This window comes from Eretmochelys imbricata, chromosome 11 (assembly GCF_965152235.1).
Source record: "Eretmochelys imbricata isolate rEreImb1 chromosome 11, rEreImb1.hap1, whole genome shotgun sequence".
Taxonomy (NCBI): domain Eukaryota; kingdom Metazoa; phylum Chordata; order Testudines; family Cheloniidae; genus Eretmochelys; species Eretmochelys imbricata.
This window is the reverse complement of record NC_135582.1, coordinates 65039851-65057912: the sequence shown is the minus strand read 5'-3', so window position 1 is coordinate 65057912 and position 18062 is coordinate 65039851. Positions and strand designations below refer to the sequence as shown.

The window sequence follows — 18062 nt, the reverse complement described above, 5'->3', positions numbered from 1 at the left end:
TCCTACCGGGGAGCAGGGCAGTCTTGGGGTTAGAGCCACAGGACTTGGCATCAGGAAGCACGAGTTCTGTTCCCAGCTCTGCCAGTGAGTTACTGGAAGATTTTTCTTCTGTACAATTATGTTCCTTTAATTTCTCCATGAGATACCACCCAGTCCAAAGTTTCCAGACTGCACTAAAGAATTCTTTCCCCTTCCTCGGGATTTACTTCTTTCAAAACCAGTCCAGAGTGGGGATAGATTCCAGTCTCTGATCAAGGACCATGGAGAGAAATCTAGGCTGTGCAACCCCACAGAGGGAATGGCCATGTAACTGCTGTCAGGAGGTCGTTAATGAGGCTACGAAGAGAGACCTTCCAGTACTGCAGCTGCAAGAGCCATACACCAAAGGTTATTTTGGATCCAAGAAGCCAAGTATCAGAATCCATTAGCACAACCCATCGAAAAGGTAATTTACAAATGAACAAGGTTTAGGCTGGAAATGAGGCTGCTTATTAAAGGCTAGATTGTGACATAGGGGGTATATCCCCAAGTGGGGCAGAAAGAACTGCCCTTACACTCCCACTCGGGCTACACAGACCTTGGGCCCAGGCACAGAAGAATAAGCAGGGCTATGTGTCTCCTTGCTCCTTCCCCAACAAAAGGCGGTTGGGGAAGTGGGGGCAGATTTGACTCCACCTCTCTCTGCAAGTTTGCCCAGACTAGCTGACCAGCGTGAGTGCTAGCGTAGCTCATCAGCCAATTACCCCTCCCAAGAGCAAATGGAGCAGGAGAGGAACTATCAATCAGTGAAGTATCTCTAAGACCATGCCTGCCAGAGCTACTCCTGGCTTGGTGCAGCATGTGCACCACTCAGTGATCATGGCTGTGGCTAAAGCAGCTGTAAATAACTCAAGGTATGCCTTCACTGCAGCCGAGGGTATAATTTCCAACTTGAGGAGACATAACACACTAAAAATAGCACACAACTGCAGTGGCCCAAGCGTGGGACAGGCCAGTGGCCCCAAGTAAGTATCTAGGGGCTTAGATGGGATCACCGCCCTTCCTGCTGCATGCACTGCCATGGCTACACTTCTGTTTTTGGGGGGGATGTGTCTACTCCAGCTGGAAATGACACCTTCTGGAGGCAGGGCAAACATAACTTCCACTCAGCTGGTGCCTGTGAGGATTGTCTCTGCCTTCCCAGGGGTTTCCTAAACGCTCCCTTTTATTTTTCTCTCTTTTGATGGGTGAGGGGAAGCACTCACTCACCCAAGTAAGCCGCTTGGCTGGTGGACTCTGCGAGCCCTTCCCTGCGCAGGTCCTTCCCAGCCTCCCCTGGGGTGGAGCAATGTGCAGGGGAGCTCTCCATCATGAAGTTCTTGCTGCGGGAAGTGCTGATGATCCGAGGCGGCAGGAGGATGTTAATAACAGTCTGGAGCAGCAGAAGGACTTCAGGCTGCTCCAGCCAGGGACTGTCTAAGATCCATCGAAGCGGGTGGCAGGCAAAGGAAAGCAATAAAATAGATCAGGCCATATCCTCTCAAAGCCATGCAAAAGCCACAGCCTCGTTTTCAGTTCCCAGCTGTGATGTAATCAGAACTTCCCTCAAACCAAGCCCATCCCCAACCTTGTTATGTTGCTTCTCCTTCTGTAAACAAAGGCAAAGTTATTCTATTCCCAAAACGCACGCTTGTGTGGCAGCACCAAACCCTATGAGCGTAATGACTCAGCCTCGTCTCTTCCCCTCACTCTTTGCTTTCACGCCTGCATTTGAGGGAGGTGCTTAGAAGTGACCACAATCTACAGAAGAAGACCGGGAGTGAGAGCATGATTTGGCCCAGACAACTGGCAAGGAACTGCGTGAACAGCAACCAACAGTGGCAAATTCCTGCCCCCGTAGCTCTGTATCTTACACTATGGTGAATTTTGTCTTGTCCAGAACTCTGTCATTGCTCTGATTTCAAAAGGAGGAGCACATCTGTTAAAGAGTGAGTTTGAGAACCACTGATCTGTGACATAGCTGAAACAAAAAGGAGAAACAACAGCTCCCATTGTAGCTCGCTTCCACCACCCCGATGAGTTCTAACCAAGCCAAGAAGAAACCAAATAAGAAGCAACAACAGTAGGAAAGGCAAATATTTGTTGTCTGGGAAGGGGGAACTCTTTTTGTTAAATAATCATCAGACCTTTGCTTCCAGATCCTACTGTGAGCACAAATGGAATCAGTAGGTTTAAAAGCATTCCTTCTCTTCTCTCCTGATTGGTGAATGGGGAGATCACATGGCTTAAGGGAAAATCTTCTTTCAAAGCCTGTGCAGTAATAATAAGAAAGGATTAAATGATTTCATCAGAAGATTAGAAATATAAACCACTGTGGAGAATGATGATTCCCATAGGCTTTGTTTACATAGCATAACACAGCTGATGGACTGATAAAATTACAAGCTCTGAGGCGGCCTGAATAGGAGTAGAGCATCTAAATGTCACCTGTTTTTAATATAATCAAGTGATAAAGGGCATTCTGATCTCAAATACACCATTATAAATCCAGATCAATCTATTCGAAGTCAATTTGTTGTAATTCCAAATCGAGAGTGGTACAAATGAGATCAGAATCCAGCCCGAATTACCTGGAAAAAAAGAGCAGAGGGAGTTATACCAATGTCAAAAACAATATCTCCCCATTTGCTGAATGTGGAGGTTACTCCAGGATTCACCCTCACTTCCCAGCCTCTTCACTTTGCTTCACTAACCCACAAAACCCTGATGTTATGGTGGCCTCCCTTCCTGAAAACAAGGGAAACCCACACTTGGATCTTGACAGTTATTCAAGTCTGAATGAAATGCCCCCGCAACCTGAACAGGTCTGTGTCCAAGGCAGAAGAAGTTTAGTGGCAGTGAAAGAAACATATGTTGGGTGAACCTCTGAAGGGTCGAAGCCTGGATAGAGCATCCAAACTATTAGATACTTCAGTGTGAATTGAAACTGAACCGCAGAACCACCTGAGTCTGCAAAACTGGGGTGGAATTCCCAGGAGAAGAGGTTTTTCTTGTGGGATTTCCAGCACTTCCACTTCAGATCCTGCTGGAAATACTGGTGGTATTATGGCATTTCCAGTTTTGATCCCTTCTGAAACCCCGGAAAAACATGTGAAAATGGAAAAAAAAGCAAACAAAAAAACCCACATATGCAAAGATCCCAGACTGATTTAAAAAAAAAGATTCATTTGGAGTTAGGTTCTAAACAGGGGTAAAGATCTGAGAGAAGGTAAGGGTGGCTCTTATATTTTTAAGAACCAAATCACCCAGCCCAGGAAGAAGCCTGCAATGTCTCTGCACCGATCAGTGCCAATGTTCACCTTATGGATGCCATCTCCGGTTTCATGGTAAATGGGACTGTGATGTGCTTTGATGCCTCGGCCCTATACCCCTCTTTCCCATAACACCCCCCATACTCTGAAAAACCTGTCCCAGCGCTCATCTGGATGGTGGACGTGCCGCTCATTGGTTAATTCATAGAATCATAGAATATCAGGGTTGGAAGGGACCCCAGAAGGTCATCTAGTCCAACCCCCTGCTCGAAGTAGGACCAATTCCCAGTTAAATCATCCCAGCCAGGGCTTTGTCAAGCCTGACCTTAAAAACCTCTAAGGAAGGAGATTCTACCACCTCCCTAGGTAACGCATTCCAGTGTTTCACCACCCTCATAGTGAAAAAGTTTTTCCTAATATCCAATCTAAACCTCCCCCACTGCAACTTGAGACCATTACTCCTCGTTCTGTCATCTGCTACCATTGAGAACAGTCTAGAGCCATCCTCTTTGGAACCCCCTTTCAGGTAGTTGAAAGCAGCTATCAAATCCCCCTTCATTCTTCTCTTCTGCAGACTAAACAACCCCAGCTCCCTCAGCCTCTCCTCATAAGTCATGTGTTCTAGACCCCTAATCATTTTTGTTGCCCTTCGCTGGACTCTCTCCAATTTATCCACATCCTTCTTGTAGTGTGGGGCCCAAAACTGGACACAGTACTCCAGATGAGGCCTCACCAATGCCGAATAGAGGGGAACGATCACGTCCCTCGATCTGCTCACTATGCCCCTACTTATACATCCCAAATATGCCATTGGCCTTCTTGGCAACAAGGGCACACTGCTGACTCATATCCAGCTTCTTGTCCACTGTCACCCCTAGGTCCTTTTCCGCAGGACATAAACTGAAATGTCTGTTCCACAGGTGCACTAGTCCACGGGCACAATATTCCCGAATGAGGTCATTGTATCTTCTGACTCGCTGAAATACAGATTAGGATCAGGAAACATGCACCTTCATTCTGCCCCTGTGTAGCTCTCTATTCCCTTTGTTTTCATGCCAACATGGAGGTATAAAGCATATGGAAGCAGACAGGGTCCAAGTGCACATGGAATAGCTGCCTGCAAATGTATTTTAAAAACCTATTCATGTCCAAAATAGTAAACATAAGGCACTGAGCTGAAAAGGAATATACTGATGAAATTCCTCCCAATGGGATCACCGTGTGTTCACTATTCTTGACAGTCAAGGATGATATTTGATAAGCAGTTTAAAGGCCAGCCATCGGTGTGCATTTGGGCTTTTTTCTCTTCTATGTATTGCTTGCACAAACAGCGCCAGTTTGGTACTGGCTCAATGGGCCCAAATCCCACTCAGTAATCTCAGTTACGCAAATGACGCCCCATTAAGTTTGGTGGGGCTGCATGGGGGCGACCGAGGATAGGACTGTTCACAAAAGGTAATAGAAGACTTTCTGCTCGGTTCCTGGATCCTGAGAGGAATCAAAGTATGGAGCTTGATTCCCAGCTGGTGTAATTCAGCATAGCTCCACTGACATCAGTGGTGTTACGCCAACTGACACTGGTTGAGGATCTGGCTGCTTATTAAGACCTGAGCTCCGTTCTGGTGCTCCAAACCTTGACCTACAGAGGAGAGCTGACATTTTGTTCCACAGGTTTTGCCCAGCTGTTGCAGAAAAAAGAGCACCTATGAGTTGGTGTCTCAACCATAAGCTAAACGGGCCTGATACCAGGCAGGGCAGGCACACCTGTATCTGCAATGCTACAAGCCGGACAACAGCTGTGCTGAAGGGCAGAGGTGGCGAGAGATAAGGGCTGAGATGAAGAAGGGGTAATCCATCAGCAACACTGGAAGGTCCTACTACTCCCATCACCTGCAATACAAACAAAGCACATCACCAGCACTGACTACTGCAATTCCACCCATGGCATACCCTCCAACATTTGTGAAAGAGAAACAGGTACACTTCAGACGGTGTGGGACTGGGGTGCTCGGGAAGCAGGAGTGCCTCCGAATGCCTCATGGCAGCTGGGGCCACAAAGGAGAAGGGATGGTTCTAGCAGGGAAAGGGTGGAAAGGATAGGGAACCTCTACAGGGAAGCCAGAGGGGGTGGACAGAGCGCACAGGGAAACTGGTACATTTCATGAATATACCCAGTACCAGCCCTGAGTAACCAGCACTGGACTGGTAGAACAGGTAGAGTTGGTGGGTATGCCATGTAGCTACTGTATTCCATGGGAAAATGTAATACAAGCAGGAAGTTTGCAATTAACTTGTAACCCTTTTCCTTCCCTTGCTGATCTCTTGGAAGAATAATGTCCTGAGGTTGATCCAGTATTAGCCAGATCCAGGCTCAGTTTTGTACAATGTTCAGACTCTCCGTAAGCACAATGTATTATTGGGGACTCTGGTTTGTAAAATTAACTGAACTAACCTCTCAACCCACATGACAAATTTAGGCTTAAATTCAGAGGTGAAAACCCCCTATTCTTTTCATTTAAAGGCTTCCCCATGTTCCTGGCTACCATTTGGGGGGGGGCTGTTTGCTGCTATTGGTGCAACACTGAGTAGTGTAAAGGGTCAAATTTTCAAAGCTGGCTCCAGACAAAAGGTCTCCAAATAGCCATTGAGCAAACATGGCTGCCACAACAACGAAGGAGCCACCAGAACTCCTGCCATTATTGGAGCTCCCCGCCACCCCCTTGCGTTGTATGTAAACGCTCTGTGGATCCGGAATGAAGATAAAAATGTGGATGAATGCCAACATGGCCAAGGTAGAAATGCGTTTTTATTTTGTTTTTAAGCTCTTTGGCGCAATCATCAACTTCATCAGCTTTTCCAAAGCATCAAAAAAAAAAAAAAAAAAAAAAAAAAAAGGCCACACATTTTCATTCTAGAACTCAAAGTCGATATTTTTAACCCAAATGAAACTAAAAATGCTACTATATCCATTTCCCTCAATATTGGTATTTCTTCCAACTCAGACTGAAACATCCTCCGCACGCATAAACGGTCATAGCTCCATTGACTTGATACTTCCTAGGTATCATGGTCTTAGAAGCAATATTACATGTAACTATTGCTTATCACTATCAAATGGTCAGACAGGCTCCAAGAGTTCTGGGCATACCATCTCTCTAGTCACGAAAACCACAAAAGCTGTCTGTGCTCAAGTATAAAACACACACCAACATTATTGTGTATTGATTAAGGATGAGAACTGAACATTGTACACAAAAGCCTGCACTAGATCAAACCAGGGACATTACAAATGGCAGAGTGAATCTACTCATGTAACCCTCTAACTAGCCACTCAATGCCCTTTTACAGAGCAGTAAAGTTTCCTTCCCGGCTATAAACGAAACTGCCCCTAGTCCCACCCTCCCATTGCTACCAGGTGTGTGCAGTCTCCACCACCCCACTCTCCAACTTGCAGCCCTCAACTCTCAGCGCAACATGCAGAGGTGGATTTTCAAAGTGGTGTGTGGGAAGTAACACAAATAAATCACTTGACCCTGGGGATCAGTCCCTGTATCTTCCCATGCACCACTTTAAAAATGTACCTCACTATCTCTAGTGTCACCTGGGAAGTCTGCTTGCACAGGTGGATAGGTGACAGGAAAAGGGATCAACTTTAATCTTCAGTCCAGAAAAGTCAACAGCAGAATGAAGCTTAGCAAAGGTTCATAATATTGCCACTTGGCTACTCACCAGATTGACACAGACATTGATCAGTGACCTAAGGTGAGGCAGGAAGGATATGATTGGCTGCCTCTGAAGTGTCAAACAAACCCCTTCAATCAAATTGCTGGCAGGCTCCCACTCAACCTGTCGCCTGGAATACAACAGTAGGTGCCGTTAGCTGTTTGGCTCCCCCACCAGACACACCGAAACAAGGTGACTGATACACGGTGACTCCAACAAGGAACGTTTAAGACAGCAACGACATCCATGATGGCAACAAGGTGCATTCCAGGGGTAACAGTTTTACCCACGTTGTTCAGAGAACACACTGGGAGTTAGAGATGAGACTGGGAAGGTAGCAGAGGCACTCCTGCCCCGCTGGATTAGTGACACAAAAACCGTCACAACAAAAACAGAGAAAGAGAGAGAGAGAGGATGAATGGATTGCGATTCAAACCCTAACTTTTCCCCTTTGCAAGCAAGCCTGTGAGTGCAAGCTGGGACATCCACGAGACAGCCAGCTCAGATGAACTTGTCTGATGACTGCTGCTTGCTTTACACTTAGGGAAGCTGGTCTGCCATTGCGGAGGCAGACTGACACAGTCATTCCACTCGGGCTTGTGAAATCCCTGTTGATTTAATGTAGACTTCACCATAAAACCTTGAGTGGAACAAACTCCAGTACTTAGGAATATCTCCTCCCCCACTATTGCACAGCCTAGTCTGCTATATTGTGGGGACTCCCACTTAGCCTGAGCCCAGAGCACAGACAGACGGAACACTACAGACTTCACCTTCTGCATCCTCCCCTCCCCCCAGCAGGACAGAACCAATAATTTGCCTTAACTACATCCCTTACTGATTGCTTTTTCCTTTATAGTGATTTTAGAGTCTGTAAAAGGAGCCAGATTGAGAGCCCTGGAGACAGAAGATCTCTTTTACCAGTTACAACACAGGCAGCATCAATGTGCTTCCCATGGCCCTGATCCCCAGAGGCGGTCTCTTTGGATGGGAGTATACCTCCCAAGTCTGTGCGGCAGGGTGAGTAATCCCTGGATGCTGGGGGCAAGGATGAGGCAGACACTGCGTTACTAGAGGATGTGGTACTACTGAATCAGATTCCCAGTCAGATTCCATGGTAGACTCCTTAAAAGGCTCCTTCGCCCAGGGAGTACCAGGTATGCAGTATGTAAGCCAGATACTGTACCACAGATATATACCTGGGGACACGTAGGTCAATCCCTGTCAGGATTTCCCCAAACAGGAATGCCCTCCAATAGCGAACCTGTACTCTGACGCGTATACCATCCAGATCAGACTCAGACTCCCATTTCTGAGCTGGACACCTATAGGAAGCTGTTCAAAACCTACAAATGGGTCCAGTGAGTCCCAGTGGCCTGCTCCTTTAAGCAGCAGCACTGAGCTCGACCGGTGCTTGCAGCCCTGCTCACCATGTAATAGGCTGACTGGCCAAACTATGTGAAAGCTGGTTCGTGCATTTGGGTCAGCTGGTAGAAGGAAGGCGAGTGACCCAGCAGCTCCTCCTGTGCCTGGGCCTGTCAGAAGGCGCGATTCTAGTCAGGTGGATTTGTACAGGTGCAGCTGGAGTTACTGTGAGGCTATGGCAGGGGTTCCAGCTGCTCAGCAACCTGTGACCAGTTACAAAGAGAGGGGGGCTTTTGGGAATTTGTTTTAAAAACCCTGGGCTGCTTTTTTGGACCCAAGATGAAGAAGGGATGGTAGAAAAGACAGCAATATAATGGCAAAAAACAGCACTGGCAAGATGAGGCGGCATTAAAAGTGGGTCCCAATTCCCTGCCAAGGCAGGGTTTTATAAAAAAGGTTTCTTTTAATGAAGGGGAATGCAGTAGGAAGGCGGGAGAAGAGGGGCAGGGAGAAAGATCATATCTCCCCATCTCGCTTGGTGCCTGCGGCACTCCTCATAATCAGAATTTCAGATGTTCTACGGTGGGATCAATGGTATTTGAGAGAGAGTAGTTCAGTCTCCATACCCTTCCATCCTTGGACTCTCAGCTAACACTACTAACAAGGTTACCAACTCAAGGAAACTGTCATGGTGGTTTTTGCAATGTGGGCATTTGTCCAGAAGGGACCAGACTGAGACCACCAACTCCTTTGACACAGGCCACCCAAAGGCCATCAGATGGGAATTTTTATGCTACTAACCTGGACTGGAGTCACATGAGTGAGGTCGAAAGGCCCCATGTTCAATTATCATTCCCTGGAGCCTCCCATATTGCTTCCTGTGATGCTGCTTTCACCATTCACCTGCTAGAGGAACTTCCTACACTCATGTCTTCCATTGCCAGGTGCATTTGAATGGTACTACAGGCCAAGACTATTTTTGATCATTTGTACAGAGCCTTACAGGATTGATATTGTAACCACGGACTTTAAAAATACTCTTCCCATTAATTTAACTTTATGTTTTTTAAAACAGCAAATGTAAAAGACACAGAGAGATAATGAGAATCTTTATAGCCTCAGACTTATTTTGGGAGAGAGGGTGGTGTTAGATTTCCATGATTTCTTATGGGTCATTCTCAGTAAAATATGCATTTCCTCTATTGCTGCCCGGAAGCCGGCACCAAGAAAAATGGCGACATAAATATACACCAACAGGAGAAATGCGTCTTTGTTTTGTTTTGCTGTAAAAATTCAGTGCAGCATGACACTGTCAATAAAATGACATACCCTTACTTCAAGGCTTGCAACATCAGAAACGGACCCAAAGGCTTCCGTTACACCTGCTCACCTCAAAGTAGGCATCTTGTGAATTTTATTGAACATACGATCCAATCGCTTTAAGATGAGGATAAGGGCAGGTCTCACGGCCTCGGCTGTCCAGTCGGTGATGGGCAGCATCTCCATGATGTAGCGCCGGAGCCCGCGGCTTTCCATCGTCTGGGTGTCATAAGGTGCCAGCTTCAGAAGGGAATGTGCAATTTCTGCCAACCTAAAATTATGGCTTGTTAAGAGGGAAATCTGATACTCTGCAACGTGAGCTTCTCCACCGCCTGGTGGAGGTATCACCAATCTCTTTTAACAGAAGGATATTTGAGGTAAGAGCACTGCAATTTAAACTCTTAGGTCAAATGATCACACATTCCTGGCCCCTTAAGAAGCTTCTTGTGGAACCAATATTTATTCATGTTCATGTATGGTATATAAGGAATACATCATCATGTGGATAGTAGATTGGTAAATTGCACCAAAAGGAACATAAAGAAAGGCTAGTTCATGTTATTAAAACAGTGGTATCATAGTATCTGTGTTCAGTTGATAATAATATATAATATGGGCAATCCCAGTGAAGGGTATTTGCTAGCTTGCTGCAATCACCTGTAATGTGTCAGTGAAGCTGGAGTGGTTTGTCTTTTTGTAATGTTACCAGGTCAATATAGGGGGACGACTATGTGGATTTTTGTGCAATTTAGATGCATTTAACTTTAAAAAATAATGTGGTTCACAGATCCATGTAATCTGTGTTATGTATATAGGATTATTTCTCCCAACATGCTTCATTTTGTTTCTCCCACTAGCCTCACTTATTACTTTTTTGGCTCTTTCTGACTCTCCCAGATAGCCATGCTTATGGGGTTTCGGTATCTCCCACCGCCGCCCCAGCAGCATTTACCTCATGCTTGGAATATGAAAAGCAGTTAAACAGATACTTGAAGACTTGCTGTAATTTTTTTTTGATGTGCTGAAATTGACACATTCCCACAAAATGTTTCCATTTTGACAAAACTAAATTGTCCAACAGAAAACTGTTCTGTTGAAAACTGCTCAACTAGCTCTAGTAACAACCTTGGAAAGGTGAATCTTGGGGACCAGTACTGTGTGTTGGAAGGGTGTTTCCTCTTAGGCTTCAGGTGCTTTTCTAGCTCTGTCTCAGGCTGAAATTAATGTGCTATGCAATGGCTGAAGGATACTAAAGCAGAGATACAGCTCCTAGCAGGAAGCCATAACCCAGATAGCGTAGGGAATGTACTGTCTGAAATCTTGTTGCTATGTAGTGCCAAAATGCCACAGCTCCTTAACTCTGTGAAATCCACCTTTTGGAAGCACTGTCATTCTTGAATGAATTTAACTTATGGTTAAAAAGCTTGGCACTATTCCATATTTTTTCTGCATAGGTAGGGATTATTTTATGGTCATTTATAATATTATTAACAATGTGGTAATAGGGATTTGAAAAAGCCCCATGATCTTCTTTTACCTGCACATTAACAAAAATCTCCCCCCCTCCCCCCAGTCATATATTGTTTTGGCGAAGGTGATTGGGAGTTTAGATCTACACAGAGAATCCTAATGGCTATCAGCTTTTGTGGCTAAGTTTCTTACTTTTGATTCAACAATGGCACTTGAAATAAATCCAAACACATTCCCTTTGCTGTTTAGACACCCTAAGCATGGATCTGATTTTAATGCAAGTTGGTTAGGCAAAATAGTCACCTACTGTATCTTATTATATGTGACTATGATCAGTTTTATCCGGCAAGCTTTAAATTCTAAAGACAGTCTATAGTGTACAAGTGTATTTAAAAAAAAAATCTTTGTAGCTGAGATTTGTTCTTTGAATCTGAGACTGGATTTTCCCATCCCTTCCTCAGAACAGTCCACTAAAGCTCCAGGGACCCTCACAGCTCTCAAAGGGGAACCCTCAACATTTCCACTATAAATTCTTTGGAGAAAAAGATGATCTACCATTTGATTTCATGCTAACTATGGATGAGACTGTATTTGTTTCAATCCCAGCAAGCCAGTCATTTCTAGCACTGAAACTGAACCAGCAATTTCCTGGAGCAGTAGAGGAGTCACATTACTCATAGCTAGCTTACACTGTGACTTCAGTGATTCAGGCCCTCAGCTCCATTATGATAACTTCTGATCTCTTAAGGACTTCCACCTTGGAAAACAGGCAGAAATGACCATGAGCAGTTTTACCACCTACTCCCCTACTTCCTGATTCATTATAATCTTTCAACAAAATTCACTGATGACACTATTAAGTCATCTGATGAACGATACAAAGATGGGCTTAGTTCAGTGACTCCAACACATACAAACTCATGAAAATAAAGTTTCCATATTAGTATAAAACAGAAAATAGTCCCAGCCTGTGCAAATTGAGACACCTTATACTGTGTGCAAAGGCAAAACAAGGATATCAATGTAATATGGAAGATCCACACCCCTCACTTAATGTTATGCTATGAGCTAAATCCTTGCATTGGATGTACATTCCTGAGGCTCACTGAAGTCAATATGAAATATTTGGAGAATTTGTACTGCAACAAAATGGGGCCATACAAATAATTATTCCTTCCTATTTTTGATATTCTCTAGCACTTACTTTCCAGAGGAGAATATATTACAATGATCTACACACTGCCAGACCACACACGTCCACCTGTATTTAAATCAGTTTATGTTCCAGCCATACACCACACAAGAATTTCATGCATCTACTGTAAGAAGGAAGTCCTGTGTTGAAGAGTTAACCACTAACCACTAAATACAACTCTCTTTACTGTACAGAAAAAGGCATTCTGTTCGGATCGTACATAAAAAATGGAGGTGAAATTGCAGGAATTTGCAAAACAAAATCTAAATTAATATTACACAAAAATATTGTGATTTTCATCCAGAGACCTCTACCTTTGAAAGAAGCTGTCTGGCAAATTCTTTGGGATAGGTTCTGCATCCCACTGCAGCACCTCTGGATGTCTCCAGTGGTGCAAATCGTCCATAAAAAGCACAGATCTGCCTTCTGAGGATTCCCTTTGTGTAAGGGGAATCTCTGGGTGGCACAGAGCTGGACTGGTGGGTCTACACCAGCCCCTATACCCCAACCTCCAGTGTAAGGGTGAAAGGATATCTGATTGGGGCCTGGATATAACTGGCTGCCAGAATGTCCCTTTGGGACTGTGGGCAGCCTGATATAATTCAGAGCTCTACTTTACTCTGGAGATCAAGCCAGCCCCAGGAATGGGGGAGCAGAAGATTGGTTTAAAACCATCTTTGCTCCCTTCCCAGTGAATCTGGCCTATCAGTGTTTAGTCGCTTTTAGTTCACGGAACAATCCTGAAGCGTCCAATGATATCCTCTGAAAGCATTCAGATACTCTCAAGTTATGGTGAGAGCTACATTAAAACTGCCCCATATTAGTCCTGGTTTTCATTGTATAACAGGATACAGTACAGACAATTATATAAGAATGACAACACTGGGTCAGACCAAAGGTCCATCTAGCCCAGTATCCTGTCTTCTGACAGTGGCCAATGCCGGGTGCCGCAGAAGGAATGAACAGAACAGGTAATCAAATGATGCATACCCTGTTGCCCATTCCCAGCTTCTGGCAGAGGCTAGGGACACCATCCCTGCCCATTCTGGCTAATAGCCATTGATGGACCTATCCTCCATGAACTTATCTAGTTCTTTTTTGAACCCTGTTATAGACTTGGCCTTCACAACATCCTCTGGTAAGGAGTTCCACAGGCTGACTGTGCGTTGTGTGAAAAAATACTTCCTTTTGTTTCTTTTAAACCTTCTGCCTATTAATTTAATTTGGTGACCCCTAATTCTTGTGTTATGAGCTTCCTTGTTTACTTTCTCCACACCAGTCATGATTTTATAGACCTCTATCATATCCCCCCTTAGTCGTCTCTTTTCCAAGATGAAAAGTCCCAGTCTTATTAATCTCTCCTCATACAGCAGCCGTTCCATACCCCTAATCATTTTTGTTGCCCTTTTCTGAACCTTTTCCAATTCCAATATATCTTTTTTGAGATAGGGCGACCAAATCTGCACGCAGTATTCAAGATGTGGGCATACCATGGATTTATATAGGGGAAATATATTTTATTACCAGGGATCACTCCGAAAATACCTATGTGATCAGAACACACCTGCAGCGCAGATAGAACCAAAAATACCCAATAGGATGTCTTTCCACCTGCAGATTATTTTTCATTATTATATCAAATATTATACATGCCCCACCCACGTGGAAAAATAATGATCAAGCAAGTACATGCATGTTTTAGTGACTCTCGAGACAATTGCCAACTTCAGCAAAGTACTTCATAGTATGAACTTCTGCCACTGGTTGTGAGTGTATGAAATCTCCAGGAAATGCACAGGGAATCAGACACAATCTAGGGAACACCGAATACATTTTCTGCAAGACTCTGCCAGCGTGACAAGAGTAATTGTGGGAAAAGGAAGGAGATTGGGCTTCTTAGAACAAAAAAAAAAAAAAAAAGCAAGTGGTTACTTTGGTTTTATGAAAAATTAAGAGTCAGGGAATGAAAATGGCAAATCCCTGAGATGAACCCACTTCCCTATATGTCTGTGTTCAGAATTCTCCTCCCTCTGCATTCATAACTCTAGTACACACTTTCCACTCCTTAGGGTACTAGAACTTGCTGTCTTTCCCCATCCCCTCCTCCTCATGATTCATCTCCCTTTTTGTGGAACTGAAGCAAGTTGACAAGATATCCTGATTGGAAGCCTACTGAAATAGCCCATTCTCAAGGCTGAGCGATGTAAATTGCTCAGTCAGCCTTGCCCTTGGAATTGAATACAGCATCCTGTATACAGAGCGTGCATTTCTTCACCGTTATACAGACAAGCACACATAGATTTATACAGTGAGTGGAATACCTCATGTGAGACTTAACATCCAGCAGCTCCAGGGAAGTTACCCTGGGCTCTCCAGCCAGGTTCTGCAATATCTTCAGCCTAGGGCCACAGTGCTTATAGAACTCAGTGCAGATATTCAGTAGGGACTCCCTGGGCCTCCTGAATTCCTCCCTAGCAATTCGCTCGTCCAGCTCCTCCCGGGGGAGACCCTGGCCTTCCTCCAGCAAGTGAAGGTTTTCCCTGGGGATTAAAAAAAGTGAGGGTGTATGATGTATAGCTGGAAGATGACACAAACAGCTTGGTAAATGAGGAGATTGTAATGAACCCCTCCTCCATAACAGGTAGGGCTGTATTTCGGTAGGTAATCACTGCTCTGCAAAAGGAAGACAAAGCAGCTGGCATTTGTAATAAGGAGAGAGAGAGAGAGAGAGAGAGAGAGCGATTGTTACCTCCAGGACCCTCCTGAGAATTAGCTTTGAAATACCTTCTGCTGGTTTCCCCTGAAACAGCATCCCTTGTCTCAATTACTGTAAGTGGAACCCGATGAACTAGGAATCCATCTCGGAGGAGTTCATCACAAGATGCCAGGGAAAAGGGGTGTAGGTCTTACTGTACCTGATAAAGTGTAGTTTGGCTCCTTGATCCGGGTACCTGGGAAGTTGAAAATGCAGACACTGTGATTCCAAATAGGAATTCAGGAACATCAAAATTGCCATATTGGTTCAGATCCTCTGCCTCACAGTGTCCAGTATCAGATACTTCAGGGGATGGTGAAAGAAACCCCACAGTAGACAGATGAGAGCTAGGCTGCTCCCCAGAAAAATCTCATCCTAATCCATAATAATTAGAGATTGGCTTAAACCCTAAAGCATGAGGTTTTATATCCCACTCAAAACTTCTTTTTAAAGTGTTTACTATTGTCCTTTTTCTGGGTTACAAGACAAAGAGAACATAAGCTTTGTGTTTTTGGAGTCTACATCATCTGGTATTTTGCATAATTTTATCATGCCCCCTCTTCTTCATCTCCTTTGGAGGGTAAATTATCCCAGTTTTTTCAATCTATCTTCATATGAGGGCTGTTCCCTTCCCCTAATCATTCTCATTGCCCGTCTCTGAACCCCGTTGGTTCTGCCATAGCCTTTTGACATATGGTAACCAGAACTACACACAGTATTCCAGGTGAGGGCATATCATTGTTTTATAGAATGGCATTATCATATTTCCCATAACTGTCTACCTCCTAACATTTTATTTTGTGAGAACAGCTCTCAACTAATGGAGAAACTCTTCTAACATGAGTTGGGTTTTTGTTTTGTTGTTGTTGGGTTTTTTTGCTTTTGACTCCCAGGAAGAATAGTTCGGAAGCTGGAACAGTGATCAAGTCTTGTATCACTAGACTCCTGCTGTCACCACTGAGTTTCTGTTATGAGGAAAACATCACAGAGAAAACAAATTTGAAACATGGAGCTTTAGAAAAAAATATTTTGAATAGCTTTTAGAACACTGAAAATTCTCTATCAGAAAAGTCTGGAGATTTCAGCCACGCAGATTTTCCAACTACACAATATCAGAGTCTCTAGACAGACAATTTAACAATCTGTCAGGACACAGTTTTACTGTAATTGTAGTCCAATTTTTGAAGACTAATAAAATGAGCATTGGCTAAGATTTTTACTACCTTTGTATCCTACTTTTAGACTGCAATCAGTGGATGGGTGCCTCAATCCCACGGCTTAATGCACTGATTTCAGTGACTGGACTAGATTTGTGCCCTAAACATATACATGTTGTCACACTGTGGTATGGAGGAGTAGTGTGGAGAACTGGGGTTGTATACCTAGCTAGTTCAATGTGGGGAGAAGAGATAGGGACCAATCTAGATTATCTTTAGAAAATGATTCTCTTTATTTATATGCAGCCCATGGGGCTAGTCTGGATCATCCATTGCACGTACAAACACAACATTTGCCATCTAAACCACACAGATACTGCAAGGGAAATAGAATTCAGAACAGAACTTTTTGCTACAAAAACACTGGCTTCTACCGCTTGCATTAAAGGAGAATTTCCCTTAGCTGTTGGTAATACCTGGACTTGTAACCTTTTTGTAGGCTAGCAATGTGACAACATAGAATCTGACCACAGAAACGTGTAACGTATCCAACAGAGAGATACGTTAGCCAGCTGTGCACTCCACACAGATTCATAAAATCCAACGATTTGTACCAGGCTTTTGTGCCTGTGCTTTTGTGCCTCTCTACAATGTAATATCCGGAGGTTTTGTGCTCACAGCAGCCTCATGTGAACTGCCTTGCCATGAGTGATAGAGCAGTGTAATGGGCGACACCTCTACTGGGTTTTAGTTAAACAACCCTTCAGACTTTCCTTTCCTTATTTCCTTCCTGGTGTTTTCAAACAAAGTAGGGAAAAAACAACACATCAATATCTGCTCTCTCCTGCATTCTGTGCCACCCTCTCCCTTGCTGTTTCTGCCTAGCAGCAAAGGGAACCAGATAAAGGCAACTGTAAGAAGATGATCATAAAGGAAAAGCAGCAAGTAAACTAGTGAAAATGCAAATCCCCATTCATTTCAACTGGAAATGCAGTACGGTTCAGTCACATTGTCCTAAAATGAGAATCCAGGACTGGACTAGATTCTTACTTAGCAGTTGCTTACTTAGCAGTTCATTTTGGGGCTTTGTTTTCTCTTCAGGCCTTCTCATCCTTAGTGACTGATTGCTCTCTCCCACACATAGTGCCTTCAGAACTGTTCCCAGAACACACAACAGACCCTGCACTTCAAAACTCCAACAGAGGCTAGTGGGAGCAATGGATTGAAAAAAAAAAAACCCAATGGAATTACCTAGTATTCACCCCAGCTGACATGGTGTGGTTGGCTGTTGTGGCTCCTTTATGGCCTTGGTCACACCTGCTCATTTGAGGGGCAGTCATGGGCCTGTACAAAAAAGATCAATAACATATTGAAGACAATCTCTCAGAACCAGACTGGCTCTTCAGCCATGACCTGGTAAAACACAGTGCTAATTTTACCGAGGGTGAGCGCGGCCACTATACACTAGCACGCTATGTGTGCATCACAGCTTCACAGTATGCAGTTCCCTGGACTCACGTTATCCAGCGAGTTACAAAGTACAGTCTGTAGTCTGACTGCCACAGGGGTTACCTAGTGAGAACTTCCACGCTGTACAAGAGGGCCTGCAGGGAAGTGGCAAGAGCAGCCGTAGCAGCAATCTCCTCACGAGCAGCTGGTACCGTCTCCACTTGTGAGGTCTGCCTCTTCAGTTTCTGCAGGTAACAGGGAACCAGTGCTTCCAGGACCATCAGCATCTGGAGGCTGGGACAATAGAAACCACACAACCTTGCTAGACAGGAGTGTGC

The 18062-nt window shown here is 44.4% G+C and overlaps 1 protein-coding gene across 3 annotated transcripts in view; it reads right to left on the bottom strand.

The window, feature by feature from the left end:
- The window catches only part of UNC80 (unc-80 subunit of NALCN channel complex), a 187411-nt gene that overhangs the window by 20549 nt on the left and 148800 nt on the right, over positions 1–18062 (bottom strand). For all 3 annotated transcript variants that reach the window (XM_077829945.1, XM_077829944.1, XM_077829946.1), the window contains 9 exons: positions 17848–18018; positions 17527–17619; positions 15279–15314; positions 14685–14903; positions 9769–9969; positions 7020–7143; positions 5055–5180; positions 2166–2289; positions 1249–1455 (listed from right to left, as the gene is read on the bottom strand). In XM_077829945.1, the coding sequence (XP_077686071.1) occupies positions 1249–1455; positions 2166–2289; positions 5055–5180; positions 7020–7143; positions 9769–9969; positions 14685–14903; positions 15279–15314; positions 17527–17619; positions 17848–18018 (1301 nt within the window). The remainder of the gene's footprint in view (positions 1–1248; positions 1456–2165; positions 2290–5054; positions 5181–7019; positions 7144–9768; positions 9970–14684; positions 14904–15278; positions 15315–17526; positions 17620–17847; positions 18019–18062) is intronic.